Genomic DNA, 18,136 nt, shown 5'->3' with positions numbered 1-18,136 from the left:
AGATTTATCTTAATCCACAGCTGTGAGAACTTCGGCCTCCTTTCCATAAATTCTTAGCTTCCACAGATTTTCACACATCATATTTGGCACAACTGCCAATCATTCAAGAAATTTTCATTTTACCTTATAGTTAGTTCAGCAAAAGTAGTTATGTAAAGTTCATGCCATTAAAATGAATCTATACTGTGTCCTTACCCTCAATATTTAGCTCAAAACAAACGTGGCAGAAGGAGAGTGTTTCTTTGTCTGTTCCCAGTTTACAAACACTGCAAATGTTGTCATCATTCAAATCAATGTTTACAAACTGCTCCTCTTCGTTCATATTGTCCCTGTTAAGAAACAGAAAGGGTAGGTTATGCAATTTCAAGAACTTGACGGTATGGCAGTATTAAGGAACTTCTAGAGGAAGGATGCTGTTTATCTAACGCAACAGCCCCATCAAACCAGCTTCAGTATCACACTTCTATCGTGGTAAAACTTAAAGCCTTGTCATAGGCGTCACTAAGCCGAAGTGCCTTTTTGGATCCCGTACTTCAGATGGTTGAGAGGGCGATCTGAAGGAAAGCAGTTTGCGGTGTTAAGCTCTGCCCCATCCGGGCCCTGGCACCGAATGCTCAGCAGCGCAGCCGGGGTCCTTCCAACCTACTTAACGCTGTTAAATGCAGGAAAAACGACCCGTTCGGGACACTGCTTTGCTAACTTCATTGTGAGAACCCTTAGATGCGTTTCTCTAACTCGATATAGCGAGGCTTGCTATTGGAGATCCACGGCAGAAAACACACGTGGAAGCGCGAACACCCGGAGAGGGCGTCCCGGCAGCGTCCAAAGGACCTGCACCGAAGGCCGGGCAGCGGCTCCACCGGGCGGGTCGAGCACGGCCGGAGCCGGGGAGTCCCAGGTGGGGTGCTAGGAGCCTTGGGGTCCCCTCGCCCTGGACTTCCTCCCACCCAGAAGGCGTCCGAGTGCCAAGGCAGCCGGACTGCCCAGGACTCAACGCCTCGGGGGGCCAGGCCCCCACTCCGCATCCGGCGTTGGGGGGGGCGCGCCCGTCCCTCACGAAGCCGCGGACCCGAGTCCNCTCTCTCCGCCGGCACCGACGCCGCGCTCTAGGCTAGGATTTTTCTCTTGATTCCGCGCCTCTTGGGCCAGATCTCTTACGGTTTTCCGGAACGTGGCTGCTCCTACGTCCCCCTCCTCGAGGCAAGTAGATACAGGAGTCCGTTACCACCTCCCCCTTTAGCGTAGTGGAAACTACTGCCCCCCGCGGGGGCCGCGGGGGGCGGGGACAGAAAAGTGACGACGGGGTCCGAGAAGACGACAGAGATGCGTTGGGTAGGATTTTGTTTGAAATCACTAGACTGAAGCAGTTGTATCATTGGACGTCGGATTAAGTTCCAGTTGAAATATGTGATAAGGGAGAAGTTCAGATTTCAGGTTTCATAATTTAGGGATAATGTTAAGGAAGCTTACTTTTTAGATGGGGCTTCCCTCCGGTATAATATGGTCCATTCCTTGCACGCCCACGGGGATAATCCCAGAGCCCCGCCTCTTATTTTTAGGTCCCGCCCTGTTCCCAAACTGTGTGGTACTTAAAATCTTCTGCCTACTTTGCTTGACATTTTAAGCCATTATATTTTTTTTAAGGTTATACTCCATGCTGCTATACTTTCACTTACATTTTCTATTGTAATCTTCACAACAGCCTAGAGAGGAGAAACCGAAACTATTCTTTCATTTCACAACTAAGAGTGACTAACTCAGATGATAGTTGTTAAGAAACAGAACTGGGATTTGGACCCAGGGCTGCAGATGTAAAGTCAATTCTTTTCCACAGCATCGTAAGCATCCGTACTGGTTACGTTCACAGATAGGAAACGGGCTGGGTTGTCAATCTGCATGTAACTAACTGGTGGTAGGGATGGATTCCGTAGATCTGGGAAACTTCTAGACCAAATTGACACTCAATACAAACCATCGATGCCTCAGACTCTTTATCCGTGTTCTTGCTGCGTAAAGTGGAGTGGATGAACCAGCAGCATCCGTATAACCTGGTGTTTTGTTAGAAATGTAGAATCTCAAATCCTACCCAAGACTTCATGAATCAGAACCTGCATTTTAACAAGACTTTTAAGTGATTCCTATGCACGTTAAAGGAAACATTTGAAATAGAAGTTTGAGAGCATTAATTGAAATAGAATAGTCTGTGCCTTTTCTATTTGAATTTGTCAGTCTAGGTAAGTATAACTAAAATGGATTCTACACATCTTTCCAATAAAGATGCTTTCTAAAATCACTAACACTTCTTGTAGTGAAACAAGTTCTTTTCAATTCTCAGAGTTATCTTTCTTTCTGTGGCATTTTACCCTATTAATTTTCCTTAAAACTCCTGACCCTTGTTGTTGATTAAGTCAAGAAATCCAAGCCTAATTTACAGAAATAAATTTTTCCTATTTTAAAAACACAGTGAATTTATACAAATGTACACAGTGTGTAACCACCACACCAATCAATTTATTGAACCTTTCCACAACCTCCAAATTTCCTTATGTCTCTTCCAAGTCAAACCCCCTCAACTTTTGATTTAATTTATATCATTTAAGGCAAGTTTTGCCTCTTCTAGAGCTTCACATACATGGAATTAAATGGTATGTATTCTTTTGTGGTTGGCTACTTTCATGCAAGCATGTTTTTGAGATTTATGATGATGTTTTGTAGCAGTTTCCTTTTATTACTGAGTAATATTGCACAGTTTGTTATCCCCTTGAGTTGTTTCTAGTTTTGGTACTATTACTATAAAGCTATTATGAATATTAATTTAAAAGTTATTTTGTGTATTCATGTTTTCTTTCCTTCAGGTAAATGCCTAGGAGTGGAAATTGCTGAGTAACATGGTAAGTTCATATTTACTTTTAAAGAAATTGCCAAAGTGCTTTCCCAAGCAGTTGTGCCATTTAAAAAAAAAAAGTTTATTTATTTATTTTGAGAGAGAGAGAGAGTAAGTGGAGGAGGGGCAGAGAAAGAGGAAGAAAGAGAATTCCAAGCAGGCTGCATGATCAGCATGGAGCTAGATACAGGGCTCCATCCCATGAACCATGAGGTTATGACCTAAGCTGAAATCAAGAGTTGGACACTTAGCTGACTGAGCCACCCAAGTGCCCCAGAAGCTATACCATTTTTTGCAGTTAGTACTGTTATGTCTTCTTGATGAGTTAATCCTTTTATCACTATACAGTTTTTCTTTTTATCTCTGGTAATAGTTCTGAAATCTGCTTTCTCTGATGCCACTCCTGCTTTCTTATGATGAGTGTTTGCATGTGTATCTTTTTCTCTCTTTTTATTTTTACCTCCTCTGTCTTTATATTACTATGTTTTTTGTTTGTTTGTTTGTTTTGTTTTGTTTTTTTTGTAGACATAGTTGTGTCTTGCTTTTTAAATTCAGGCTGACAATCTCTGTCTTTTAATTGGTGTGTTCAGTCCATTTATGTTTAGTGTAAGTATTGATATAGTTGGGTTAAGTCTACAATCTTACTATTTGTTTTCTATTTGTTCTATATGTTCTTTGTTCCTTTTACCTTTTTGCAGGGCTTCTTTGGATTAGTTGAGTTTTTTGTTTTGTTTTGCTGTTTAGTATTTTGTCTTCTCATTTTATCTCCTCTATTAGCTACATTTTATGTGTGCAGGGATTGATGGATATATTTATGTATTTGGGGGCTGAAAAATATCTGAGTTTAGTAGATTCATCTTTAACTTATCACAGTCTACCTGAAAATAATATACCATTTTATGTAAAATATAAGAAGCTTACAATAATATATTTCTCTACTCTGATCATTTCTTATTGTCATATGTATTATTTCACATGTGTTATACACTCCAAATACATTTTTCTTAATAAGCTGTATTTTAAATAAGCTTAACACATGTGTTATATACTCCAAATACATTTTTCCTTAATAAGCTGTATTTAAATAAGCTTAAAAAGAGAATGAAATAACTTTTATATTTACCCACATATTTACCAGTTTCAGTGTTCTTCATTCCTTTGTATATATCCATGTTGCCACTGGTATCATTTTCTTTCACCTGGAGAAATTCTTTTTTTATTTTTTGTAGCATTTGTAAGTTGATAACAATTTCTTTCAGCCATCATTTGTCTAACAATGTCTTTTTCTTTAATGTTTATTTATTTTTAGAGAGAGAGTGAGCGTGCACGCATNCTGTCAGCACAGAGCCTGATATGGTTCTTGATCTCACAAAACAGAGAGATCTGAGCTGAAATAAAGAGTGAGATGCTTACCAGGAACCCCTGTCTAACAGTGTCTTTATTTTACCTTCAGTTTTGAAGGAATCATTCTTTATACATAGAATTCTAGGAAGATAGATATTTGTCTTTTAGCCTTTTAACTTTCTTAACTTTTCTTCTTATGTGTAGTGTGTCTCCCCCCACCCCCCCATCCTGCTTCTCACCCCCTGGCTCCCGTATGCTTTTGAATCCTCTTTTAATTGTCTTAGCCAGTTTGATTATGATGTGTCTTGGTTGATTTTCTTGTATTTATCCTTCATGGGGCTTGTTGAGCCTCTTGAATATGAGGTTGATATTTTTCATCAAATGTAGAAAAGAATGTAATCTTCTTTTACAGTCTAAGATTGCAATTCCACATGTTACATTGATTAATATTATCCCAGAGATTACTAAGGCCCTGATCATTTTATTTTTCAACATTTTCTCTGTGTACTTCAGTTTTTAAAATTTCTATTGACTAGTCTTCAAGTTTACTATTTCTTCTATAGTGCTTATCCAGTGAAAATTTCATTTCAGATGATATATTTTCAACAAAAAATTCTGTTTCCTTCTATTTAATTTACATTTATTTCCTCAGTGTCTTTATGTTTTTTTTTTAATATTGGATATATATATATATTTAAGTTTATATATAAATATATATATTTATGTTTAAGTTTATTTATTGAGAGGGAGAGGGAGAGATGCATGGGAAAGGGACAGAGAGAGGGAGAGACAGAATCCCAGGCAGGCTTGGTGCTGTCAATACAGAGCTGGACAAGGAGCTGGAACCCACAAATCATGAGATCATGACCTGAGCCAAGACCAAGAGTCTGCCAGATACCCAAAACATTAGATATATTTTTTAATAACTATTCTTTTATTAAAAAAAAAAACTTCTTTAAGTGTTTATTTATTTGAGAGAGAGAGAGAGAAAGAGAGAGAACAAGTGGGGGAGGAGCAGGGAAAGAGGGAGACCTAGAATCTGAAGCAGGCTTCAGGCTCTGAGTTGTCAGCGTAGAGCCTGACGTGAATCTCAAACTTACGAACCATGAGATAATGACTGGAGCTGAAGCTGGATGCTTAACCAATGAGCCACCCAGGCACCCCTTTAATAACTGTTTTAAAAACTCTATCTGCTAGTTCCATTATCTCTGTCATTTCTGCCTATTTATATTAATAGATATTTTGGGGCATCTGGATATTTCAGTCAAAAGAGCATACAACTTTTGATCTTGGGGTTGTGAGTTTGAGCTGCACATTGGGTGTAGAAATTACTAAAAAATAAAATTAAAATATCAAAATATATTAACAGATTTTTTTTCCCTCTTCCTGGATGTAAGTCATATATTCCTGCACTTTATCTGATATGCCTTGATTGGATGCCAAACATTGTAAATGGGACATTGTGGAGCATGGTGGGTAGAATAGCTCCCCAAAGACATTCATACCCTAATCCTTGCATCCTGTGAATACAGTATGTAACATAGCAAAATGGATTATGCAGATATAATTAAGGTTATGGACTTTAGGATGCGGAGATTATCCCAGATTATTGGAGTTATCCCAGTCTAATCACATGAGTCCTTAAAAGCAAAGAACTTTCTTCAACTAAAGTCAGACAGATGCTGCAGAAGGAGAAATGAAAGTGACTGGAAGCCTGAGAAGAATTTTAGCCACCATTGTTCTAGGTGCAGAAACTGGACCCCAGCTGATAACTAGCAGGAAAATGGGGACTTGAATCCTAAAACTGAAAGGAACTGAATTCAGCCAACAAACAAAGGTTTTGGAAGTTCATTCCAATACCCTGCTGACACCTTAATTTCACCCTTGTGAGGTTCTAAATAAGGATTCAACTGAATCATGCGGTACCTAGACTTTTTACCTACAGAACAATGAGATAATAGATGGGTATAGTTTTAAATTTATATTAATTTGTTACAGCAGCATGGTGAAACTAATACATTAGATATCTGGAATTTTAAAGAGTATTGGGCTTTGTTTTGGGAGGCTATTACTCTAGTAGTAGATCAGCTTCATCCTTTTGAGACTTGTTTTTAAACTTTGTTTGTGAGCGTCCAGATTATTCTTTTGTTCTAAGGATTTTCTAGTCCTTTCTTAGAGAATTTGGATTAGGCTTTCTATTGTCTGTCCTAGGTCTTTAATAAAGTTTCTGTACTCTAATTAGATGAAACCTAAAGGACTCCTTTCCCATGTGAGTGCTAGTAGTCATTCAGATTGTAGTTCTCCAGTATTTTTTCTTTCTTCGGGTAGCTAATTTTTGCCCAGCCTCTTGGAGCCTCACCCTGCACATGTATAGTTTATTATTCAGGCAAAGACTTAAAGAACGGGTATCATGGAATTCTTTCTACCTATAGTTCTTCCTTTGTAACTCCTTATTGCAAATTCCAGACATTTCATACTCCCCAAACTCAATCTTTATCTCCTCAGCCCAGCTTTGCTTTGGGTCTCCCTATATTGATCATGGCCTGAAAATATCTCCAAGTATAAAACTGGGGCAATTGTAGGGCTCACCTCATTTTTTTCTCTCCTATTTGCTTTCCTGTGTTTCAGTGTTTGAAAATAGAGATTTAATACATTTTCCCATGTTTCCTAACTTTTAACAGAGACTCTAGTCCTCCTCACTCCATCCTGGCTGTAATCACTTATTTTGTGAATAAACCCTTCATTCACCAAAAAGGAGCCTCTTCACAGAATTTCTTTGGTTCTAATCTGGTTTTAGCAGTCCATCCTTCACAGTACATTCTGAAATAAACACAGATGAAATTTTCTTCCCCAAAATGTGTGGGGGATTTCTTGACTTTCTCATAACAGTAATACATAAATCTATTTAGCATTTAGACAGTTACAGTGGACCTGCCAGTTTACCATCTCATTTGATAAAACCTAACTTATTTACTAGGATAGTCAAGGATTTTATCTTTAACTGCAATGCTTTCAACTCTAGTAACTCAAAAGAGTGGGCAAAAGTATGTTATAAACTGTAAAGTAATATAAAAAGATGAGGTATATAATTGGTTCTTGACCTAAAACAGTTATTACCTTGACTTCAGGCTTAAAGCAGTTAGGAATTCTTTCAGATACAAGTAACAGAAAACCTGATTAACAGTATCTGAATTGAGTAAGGTTTTATTTGTTTCACAGAACAGAATCAGAGGAACAAACTCTGTTTCTTGGCTAATTGTTGTCAAGACTAACAGGCAAGAAGATAGTGATGGAAGGGGTAGGTGAAGTTGGAGGAGAAGCTGCCTTTTTCTTCTTCTTTTTTTTAAAAGTTCATTTATTTATTTTGGAAGAGAGTGCATGCATGCGTGTGCACAAGCAGTGGAAGGACAGAGAGAGAGAGGGATAATCCCAAGCAGTCTCCAAGCTGTCAGCATGGAGCCCAATGTGGGGCTTGATCCCACAAACTGTGAGATCATGACCTGAGCTGAAATCAAGACAGACGCCCAACCAACTGAGCCACCCAGGCACCACTGGCATTGTGTACATTTTAAAGTAAAGGATTCAGGGACACCTGGGTGGCTCAGTTGGTTAAGTGACTGGCTCTTGGTTTTGGCTTGGGTCACCATCTCATAGTTCATGAGTTCAAGGCTGCATCTGTCAGTGCAGAGCCTACTTGGGATTCTTTCTCTGTCCCTCTCAGCTCCTCCCCTGATCTCTCTCTGTCTCTCTATCTCAAAAATAAATAAATAAAAAACTTAAAAAAAAAATAAAGGATTCAGTATACTTAGTATATCTATCCATCCATCTCTCACCCCTGCCGTCTTTGCTTCTCTTCACGTGTTATCTCTTTCTCTGCTGTTGTAGATGTGTCTCATCCGTTTAGCCTGGAAGATGAGCACATGATGCCACTGGCTTAGAACCTTTTAATACCATGACTCTGAAAGCACCAGAAACTCAAGATATGTGCATAATTTGTTACATTGTCATTTCTGTTTCTTCATACCCTCCCTCTGCCATGTGACCTTACAAATCACTACCCTGGGCAGAATATATTTTCCCTCTCCAATGGAATGTTAACAAATGTGACATGAGCAGAGACAATAAATGTGCTTGTGTGGTTTAGCTTGGCTTCTTATTATCTCTGCCACCTGTCATGAGAACTTCACCCAAATGATTGCTGGTCCATGGAGCACATGAGCTGCGGAGCAGGCCTCGGCTTAATCTGCAGCCTAAAGCTAGGTAAACCCAGCTGACCTACAGACCCATGATAGATGTTTGTTGCTGTAAGGACTGACTTATGGTTTGTCTTGATATGCAACGTATTGCACTAATAGCTGTTAATATAGTGGGATTCTAAATGGTTAGGTTTAGTTCATATGCTCATTCCTGAATCAGTTACAATGGCTAGTACTTGAACTGGCCAGGCTTAGATTACATTCCATCTCTCCCTTCCTCCCCACCTCCCCAAATCACAAGTTGGCTCAGGAATGGGGCTAGAGGTACTGAAACTTGATCTTATGATATGTGAGAAGAGTTACTCCAAGAGAAATTGACTGCTGTTATCAGAAGACAGTTCATTTGAAAACATAATAAACAGGCAAAAACTATTACAATCCACTCTGGCACTGTTTATACTTCAGTATTCATTGCTAAATTTTAAGCTGAGTGTGTGCAGGAATTCTGCCTTACTCATCTTGTATTTATTTCAACACTTAAAATATCTTACAAATATCTTGTATCAGTTAGGGTAATGTTTCACTGCAAGTAATATAAAAGCTCCAAACAACAGTGACTTTAAACGATAGGACTTTTTTCGTTTGCATTAAAGTCTAGAGATGGGCAGTCTAGGGTGGGTGTGGTAGCTCTGATTCACAAAGTGCTTAGGCATTCATGCTCCTTCTGGGTTTCTGCTCAGTCATTCCCTATGAGGTGGGTCTCATGTTTGTGTACAGGACATAGACTCTTTCATTAGAACCACGTTCCAAACAGCAGGGTGGAGGAAGGTGAGAAGTCAGAGCACAGAATACATGCCAGCTGCTTTTTAGGGATATCTCTCAGAAGCTGCCACATATTTCTGATTACCCCTCACTCTTGTGGTGTTAAGAACCTAGCTGAAAGGGAAACTAGGGTGTCGGGTCTTTATTCCAGCATCTGTGGGCTCAGCCAAAAATCAGGGCTTCTAAAAGAGCAGGGATATTGGAGTAGGCAACAAGCAATCTCTGCTACAGTACTCAATAAATGTTTGTTGTGTGAGAGTGTGAGTGAATGAATCACATATTAAAAATTAAAATTGGTTAAAAAAAAAAAAATTAAAATTGGTTAATAAACACTGAAAACTAAATTTTCATCCTTAGAGTCCATGCATGCTTAATATATTTGAGGTTAAAAATGCCTATTTAAACTATATCTCATTTTTAGTAAGCAAGAACACAAAAGTTGATGATTTATTTTAGAATTCTTTTTGCGTTGTGCTCAAATTGAACAGCACAGTGGGCTTTTTTCTGCTTTGTCGATCCATTTTCTAAAAGTCTAATCCTTAACAGTATTTTAGACGAAGTCTGGTGCTGCTGTATTGGAAACCTTACCCCAAAGAAAATGTCTGTCTTAAAATCATGTCTCCTCTTAAGCTTTGACAAGCATCCCTTTGAGAGTTTGAGATTCAAATATTTGCATTAAAGGGATTTACCACCTATAGTTTCAGTAATGCTGACATTATGGGTAAACTGTCTGCTGATCCATTGTCCTGTTGTGCACACAAAACAAAACAAACCTATTTCCAGTCTCTGGATAAATTCACTGTTGGCATTGCTGGGAGGAGATTGGGAGGTAACTACCAAGCTATTGATTTTCTTTTTTTTTTTCTTTTACTGTGGGCCAAATCCAGTCTTTAGTAGTGTGCAGAGTTCCCACTGTTAAATTCAAGGTGATAAAAGGAATGTTTGGGTCTGATGTCTCAAGTTAGAGAAGAGTCCATTCCATAAAATTTTATTAGAGGTTTATTTTTATATTGTATAGATATCAGATGTCTAGATGTGGAATACTCAAGCTAGAAATGGAAATACAGATATATTTCTGAGTTAACTATTCATGTGCCTATTGAGTTAGATATAAAATTTAAAATTTCAGAATTTTATTTTTTTTGTATTTACAGAGCACAAGGATTTATTAATATGTTCTNTGTTGCTACACATGGCCAGATTTCATTCTTTCTCATTGCCGTGTAGTATTCCATCATATAGATAAACCACATCTTCTTGATCCATTTGTCCATTGATGGACACTTAGGCTCTTTCCATGTTTTGGCCTTTGTTGAGAGTGCTGCTAAATATTTCAGAATTTTAAATCTTTCGTAATTTTCTTTATTCCAAAATATTTGTTGATGGGAAATGATAGCATTAAGGGTAAGTGAGAAAGAATACAACTTTTTGTTTTTTGGGTTTCTTTTTTTTAATGTTTTATTATTTATTTTTGAGAGACACACACATACACAGACACACACACACACACACACACACACACACACACACACACTGCAAGCAGGAGAGGGGCAGGCAGAGAAGGAGACACAGAATCCAAAGCAGGCTCCAGACTCTGAGCTGTCAGTACAGAGCCTAATGTAGGGATCAAACTCCCAAGCTATGAGATCAAGACTTGAGCTGGGGTGCCTGGGTGGCTCAGTTGGATAAGCATCCGACTTCAGCTCAGGTCATGATCTCATGGTTCATGGGTTTGAGCCCTGCATTGGGCTCTGTGCTGACAGCTAGCTCAGCGCCTGGAGCCTGCTTCAGATTCTGTATCTCCCTCTCTCTCTGACCCTCACCTGCTCACGCTGTCTCTCTCCCTCTCTCAGAAATAAATAAAACATTAAAAAAAAAAAAGAAGACTTGAGCTGAAGTCAGATGCTCAGCTGACTGAGCCATCCAGGTGCCCCTGTGTTTTTGGGTTTCTGTTAAACATGGTACTTTGGAGGCACCTGGGTAGCTTAGTCTGTTAAGCATCTGACTCTTGGTTTTGGCTCAGGTCATGATCTCACAGTTCATGAGATTGAGAGCCTGTGTCAGGCTCCATCCTAGGCATGTAGCCTGCTTAAGATTTTCTATCTCCTTCTTTCTCTGCCTCTCCCACGCTCATGCTCTCTCTCTGTCTCAGAAAATCCCCACCAAAACCAAAACATACTACTTTTTCATAAAAGTTAAAACCAATTAAACATTTTAAATGTTTTTTTCATTTAATCATTCAACACATTTTTATTAAATACTCATTATATGTGAGATATTATGCCAAGTATTAATTATACAGTAGAAAACAAAATGATCCTTCCTCTTGAAAAATTTACAACCTAGTGGAAGAGACAGGCATTAAGTGATTGCTTTTGGAATGGCGTTTTTAATGACATTGAAGTATACTTGCATTTTAATTGATGTAGCACTGTAAGGATGTCTGAGTACCACATTAGCACATAATATTTTTCTTTTTTTTTCATTAATCTAAATCTCATGTGTTAAGTTTAGTAACCATGTATCTATAATCTGTAGGAAACGTGGGGTTCCACCAGTTTTTTTTTTCCAAAATAATGCAGATAATGGCTTCAAAAATTTAAAAATTTTACCTATTTTGAAAGAAAGCTACGATAAACACTTATGCCCCCCCATTCATATATTGAAATCCTAATCAGCAATGCGATAGTATTAGGAGGTGAGGCCTTTGATGTAATGCCTCATGAATGGATTTAGTGTCCTTATTAAAGAGATTCCAGAGAGCTCTCTTACCCTTCTGTTACAGGTGGACACAGTAAAAAGATGTCTGTCTATGAACCAGGAAATGGGCTCTCCCCAGATGCTGAATGTGCCAGTGCTTTAATCTTAGCTTCCAGCCTCCGGAATCATTTGTAACCCATCTAGTAGTCTATGGTATTCTCTAACAGTGGCCCAAACTAAGACAAAAGCTTTCTAAAGTGAATTATGTTCTTTTTTACCATCTTAAAATATATAGAAGATAATTTCTGCATCAGCTAGGGAGTTAATTTGTATGTTAGAGTATACTAAGTTGTTGTACACATAGACTTAGAAAATCAGAGACTTCAGGAATAAGTAATAGTTGAGGGTGCTCCAGGTCGGTAGCAGCTCTCTTCCACTCTTGTGAATGCTGATTCAAGGACCAGGATTCTTCCTCCTTGTGACTCCTTTAGGACCTTATCATCAAGTGCGCGATCTCAAGGCTTGTTCACCACATCCAGGTTTCAGCCAGTGGAAAGGGGAACAGTGTGGCAGAGGCACACCTCTCTTACAGACCCCAGTCCTGAAAAGGCAGGCACAGATCCCGTTTACTCACATATTATCACTGAGAATTTATTTATTTATTTATTTATTTATTTATTTATTTATAGTGTTTATGTGCTTTTGAGAGAAAGAGTGCACACACGAGCAGGGAGCTGCAGAGAGAGAGAGAGAGAGAGAGAGAGAGAGAGAGAATCCCAGCTAGTCTTCTTAACACGGAGCCTGACTTGGGGCCCAATCTCAAGAACTGGGAGATCATGACCTGAGCTAAAATCAAGAGTCAGACATTCCACTGACTGAGCTACCCAGGTGCTCCTGTTGCTGAGAATTTAGTCACGTGATTGCAGTGGTCTACAAGGGAGACTAGGAAATAACCTGATTATATGCCCAGGAATAAGGGCTAGATGGATATTGTCGGGCTGCTGTGACCTCTCCCAGAGCCCACAACTCTGGCTGCCAGGTTTCTGTGTGTATCCTTCTCACATTCATCCTTTCTCCAAGCAAGACACACAGAGCCTACTCGCCCCTTCCCAAGGGAGACAGCTCAAAGGATCATCCAGTTCCTGTATTCAGCTCAAATCCCACGAGTCCTAGGTGACATTCTGTCTCTTCATTCATGTCCAGCTGTAGCTCAGGTGGATCAGAAAATTAAAACTTCTATTCACAAAAGAGAAGAATGAGAAACCCCAGTCATTGATTCCTAGTACTGATGGAGATCAGCAGGGTAGGAGTGTCAAGGACCTTTGTGCTGTTAGTGGGTGAAGCCCCTCCATCGCTCCCTGTTTCTGCTCGCTGGGAAGGAATTGTTGTCCATTGCTGTCTGTAGCCCCTGCTCTTCTCTATGGGAGGACCTATCTTGTCTATTATTTTTCTTGGTCACATCTGAATTTGGCTTTGGGAATATGTTCTCCCTGAGGGCTGCATGTGTCTTGCAGTTGTTTGTAGGCCCATAGGTTGTTTTAAGACTTGAAAAAGTCACATGGATCCTTGGTTCTTAGGCTCATAGGCTCTTTAACAACACAATTTCTGCAGTTTTAGTAAGCTCTTACTTTTTTTGCATCCAATGTGTCTGTAAGCACAACCAAAAATTTTTTTAAAATGTATTCTGTGCAGCACTTAGGTTTTTATTTTCTTGTTCTTCCTTTTTGATATGTTCTTTCATTTTAATGGCAGCTACCTTGAGGCCATCTGAACAATTAGACTGGGCTGAGAAAGCAACAAACTAACCCTCTGCCTTTTAGAATCCAGAATCAGTCAGCTTTTTAGGCCGGGGCCTTAATCTTTGCCTTTTTTTTTTTTTTTACCTTCAAATCACTGTCACTTTCTTAAGAGGTCTTCTCTCATCACACTATTCGTATCTTCCATCCAGGCTCTCTTTTTCCTGATCTTAAAAAAAACAAAACCAAATCACTTCTATATATACATGAAATGCTTTTATATATGATATATTTATATATATGATATATATCTTATTGTTATACTTATTGTTCATTGTCTATTTTCCTCTAAACTGTAAATTCTATGAGGTTTGGAAGTTATATAATTTTTTATAATGTACCCCAGGGATGGAGAATAGTGTCTGTCTGCCACATAATAGGTGCTTAAGAAATATTTGTTGAATGAATGAATGATTTGAGAGTATGCAGACTCTAAGATCTTCTATACATCATGCTGTTAGTGCGCTCTGCAGATACTGAGGGTTACAGCCATTTCTTCCTCTTCCATGTTAACAGAATCTGCATTTTGTTTATTTGGAAGCATAGGGCAGGGAGGATGCATCTTTGTTCTCTGTTCTCTAGCCGTAGAGTTTCTATGCCAGTTGTGGAAATTCCATTCTTCTTTGTTCAGCCTAACAATGGACAAGTGACCCAGTCTTGGCTTACTGAGAGGTAAACAAAAGTGTGATAAGATGAGAACCTCTGGGAAGAAAAGAAAATTGTTTTTTGTTTGTTTGTTTGTTTTCCTACTCACTCTCTTCCTTTCTTCTTTGGCTATTCTTTATTCTTGTGATAGTGTGATGTTGAGGCCTTAGCAGTCATCTTGTGCTCATGAAGGCAGACATCACTGATGTACTGAGGTTGAAAGATAGAAAGAAAGAAAGAACTTGGACGCATATGACATATTATCTACCTTTTAAAGTGAGGTAATAGGGGTGCCTGGATGGCTCATTCGGTTGAGTGTCTGACTTCAGCTCAGGTCATGATCTTGTGGTTCTTTGGTTTGAGCCCCCCATCGGGCTCTGTGCTGACAGCTTGGAGCCTGGAGCCTGCTTTGGATTCTGTGTCTCCCTCTCTCTCTGCCCCTCCTCTGCTCACTCTCTGTCTTTCTCTCTCTCTCTGCCTCAAAATTAAACATTAAAAAAAATTAAAAGAAAATAAACTGAGATAATATCTACCTTATTTAATCCACTTTTTGTCTGCTATTCTGTTACTTGCTTATTGCAGCTGAAAATATTCTAACTAATAGAATAGCAGTATTTTTAGTAGCTGTTCAGACTGATTGGCTGCCATACTGCTCCTTATTTAACCATTTGTCCATTCACTCAGTATTAAGTTTATGATACATCAGGCTATATGCATAACTTAGAGTAAAAAGATTAATAAGATGCAGTTCATGCATATCCTCAAGGAATTGACAATAGGGGTATAAACAAATGATCACAGTTATACCGTCTCTGACTTACAATGGTTCAACTTAACAATTTTTAAAAAATATGTATTTATTTTTGAGAGAGAGGGAGAGAGAGAGAGGGAGAAAATGAGCGGGGGAGGGGCAGAAAGAGTGGGAGACACCGAATCTGAAGCAGGCTACAGACTCTGAGCTGTCAGCACAGAGCCCGTCATGGGGCTTGAACTCACGAACCCTGAGATCATGACCTGAGCTGAAGTCAGATGCTTAACTGACTGAGCCACCCAGGCACCCCTGAACTTAATGCTTTTTTGAGTTTATGAAGGTGCAAAAGTGATACACATTTAGTAGAAGCCATACTTTGAATCCTGAATTTTGATCTTCTCCTGGGCTAATGATATGTGGGGTCATACTATGTTGAGACAGGGGCCTCTGGGGACCACTGCAGCTCCCAGTCAGCCACATGATCACCAGGGTAAGCAGTAGATACACTTCCAACCACTTTTTCACTTTCAGTACAGTATTTAATAAATTTCACAAGATATTCTTTATTATATTCTTTATTGTAAAATAAGTAAATATACTTTTAATAAAATAGGCCTTGTGTTAGATGATTTTGCCCAACTGTAGGCTAATGTAATGTTGGTAGGCTAGACTAAGCTATGATGTTTAGTAGGTTAGATTTATTAAATGTATCTTCAACTTAAGATATTTTTAATTTACAGTGAATGGGAATTCATTACTGGGATATAACCCCATTGTAAATAGATGACCTGTATCTAGCACATTGTTATCACAGAGCAGGTATTCATTAACATTCAAATGTAGTATAGATAGTAGAATCGGTTAGTCTTCTAGGTAGACCAACATGGATAGAGGTAGTCTATCATCTCTGTAATGGGTCCATATGGATTTTACTCTCAGTCACCATTTGAGGGAGGCTTTAAGGAATAGTACGAATGTAGGCAATTTTGGTCATATTATTTATGTCCTCTTTATTCAGACATAAACCCGTTGGTGGAAAAGATTACAGAGTTAAGGGATCAGATAGGATAGTTTGCCCCTTTCTTCTCCACGTCCACCGATGTGTTCTTTTTAAACACCAGGGAAAATGAAACTGAGTGTGGGTAGGGTGTGTTGATTAACTTGTGGCAGCTTAAGTATACTGCTACAGGCTATTGGTAAAATTTTCATGCATGCCTAGAGAATAAATTAAAATTGCAAAGTGTTAAATATTTCAGTTTAATCATCTGGAAAACCATCGTTTTGTTTTTGTTTTTGTTTTTTTTGTCTGAAAAACCCAAAGAAAACAAAAACACTTTGCAGCTTTATCATTCAAAGCTAGCCATCTAGTCTTTTTTTCTAGAACTTCTTTTTTCCTTTTCCTTTTTTTTTGCAAAGCCATTCAGTGTGCAGATGAATGATAATGTTAGCTGCCAAATGAGAATGTGGGCTTTATACCTAAAACTCAGTAAGGGGAGTTGACTGTATCCAGCTCTTTTTCACAATTAAAGTTCAAATGACAGATCATGTAGGCTTAGGATGAGTCTTAATCTCTCTAAAGTGCATTATATAATATAATACTAGGTTCACTGGCTTACATTTTATGTTAGGCTCATTAAAAGTTTATGTAGGAAAAAAGCTTGTATGGCAAACTCAGGAAAAGGTGGTGACTCAGGGTTGTACACTGATTTCTGATAGATCTGACAGATTAATTTATATGCCCATGGAAACTGTTCAGGAGCTACTCCTAGTTTGCTTTATTGATATCAAATACCTTTAAGTCTAAGAATCCTTAATTTTTTCCTCTGCTTTAGAATGCTTTTATTTCCATTCTTTAATCCTCTCTCCTCTGTGGTCACTGACTTCTCTAATGGTGTTTGACATTTTTCTTTATTTGCTTTTGGTTTGTGAAGTTTAATAGCTAGGTGCAGTTAGCCAAATGTAGAAGAAAGATTATAATTTTCATTTGTGATAAAGAGAGGAACCAGTTACGTATACACCTGTGAATAAAATAAAAAAAATGGAGGATATAAAAATATAGTAAAGCTAACAACTGTGCCTGTACCAAAGTGTATTTAGATTTTCTAATGCCTTTCTTCTAAGGGGGTCAACGTATTTCATGTGTTATTTTATGTTTGTGACACTCCTGCTACTGGACAGGAGCACATGCCATCTCTACTTTATATTCTAGCGATGAAGAGTGACTTACCCATGGAACAGAATGAGAGTGACTCCACGAGCAATAAATTTCCCATGATCACGAGAGACATATTTATTCCATCTATGGTATCCCATATTGTGAGCTGAATTACTGCAATAGCCACCAGAGTGGTCTCTAAAAATTCACAAGACTCACAAGACTCCATAAGGTATACTTGGCATCAGACTCATTTAGAGGAATACGGGTCAGGAAATGGAACTTGCTAGAAGGGCAGCATTCAGCACTCCTCTTCAATAAGACTTCTTATAGCAGTCCTCACACCAATCAGGGGGCATAAATTCCTGAGTCCCTGCAGGACTGTTAGGTTATGAGAATCATCACACTCGGGGAGACCAAAGCTATGATTTCCCACAAGGTATTTATAGTTCATATATAGTTTCTCTCCTGCTAGATGCAATTTATCATTTTTTATCATAAGAAAAATTGCCTAGTAGTACCACTTCCATTCTACCCTTTTCAAAACAGTGTCATAAAGTTAACCCAAGGTCAGGTTTGTTCATAAAGGACAAGGGGTTTAGTTCATGCTTTACCCACAGTTAGGTGGCCTCTTTTGTACTATTAAGACTAGGTTGGATGCTCAGCAGATAATCCATCACTAATTGAGTGATATACTTTCTCTGGTCCTTGAGAAAGAACGGTTATATTTAATTTTATAGCTAAGGAAATATTTTTCAACTTTGTTATTTTATAAATAAAATCTTATTATACCACATTTTGTACTTGCAACTATAGGTAGAGATAGAATTAACTTTGGGGACT

At 38.5% G+C, this 18,136-nt stretch overlaps 1 protein-coding gene and 1 long non-coding RNA gene across 2 annotated transcripts in view; one reads left to right on the top strand and one right to left on the bottom strand.

Moving 5' to 3' along the window:
• The window catches only part of CUNH21orf91 (chromosome unknown C21orf91 homolog), a 30,222-nt gene extending 29,893 nt beyond the window's left edge, over nt 1-329 (bottom strand). The window contains exon 1 of the mRNA XM_077765635.1: nt 196-329. Within this exon, the coding sequence (XP_077621761.1) occupies nt 196-322 (127 nt within the window). The 5' untranslated portion in view covers nt 323-329. The remainder of the gene's footprint in view (nt 1-195) is intronic.
• A 923-nt stretch (nt 330-1,252) lies between these two features.
• On the top strand, nt 1,253-17,523 carry LOC144232797 (uncharacterized). The gene is made up of 3 exons (XR_013335519.1): nt 1,253-1,332; nt 2,856-2,891; nt 17,348-17,523. It is a non-coding gene; the product is annotated as an uncharacterized LOC144232797 (long non-coding RNA).
• The last annotated feature ends 613 nt before the right edge of the window (nt 17,524-18,136 follow it).

The sequence above is a fragment of the Crocuta crocuta genome, unplaced genomic scaffold, assembly GCF_008692635.1.
Source record: "Crocuta crocuta isolate KB4526 unplaced genomic scaffold, BGI_CrCroc_1.0 scaffold174, whole genome shotgun sequence".
NCBI classification, from domain to species: Eukaryota; Metazoa; Chordata; class Mammalia; order Carnivora; family Hyaenidae; genus Crocuta; species Crocuta crocuta.
Note: the sequence above shows the minus strand (reverse complement) of the source record. Positions and strands in the feature narration are given on the sequence as shown.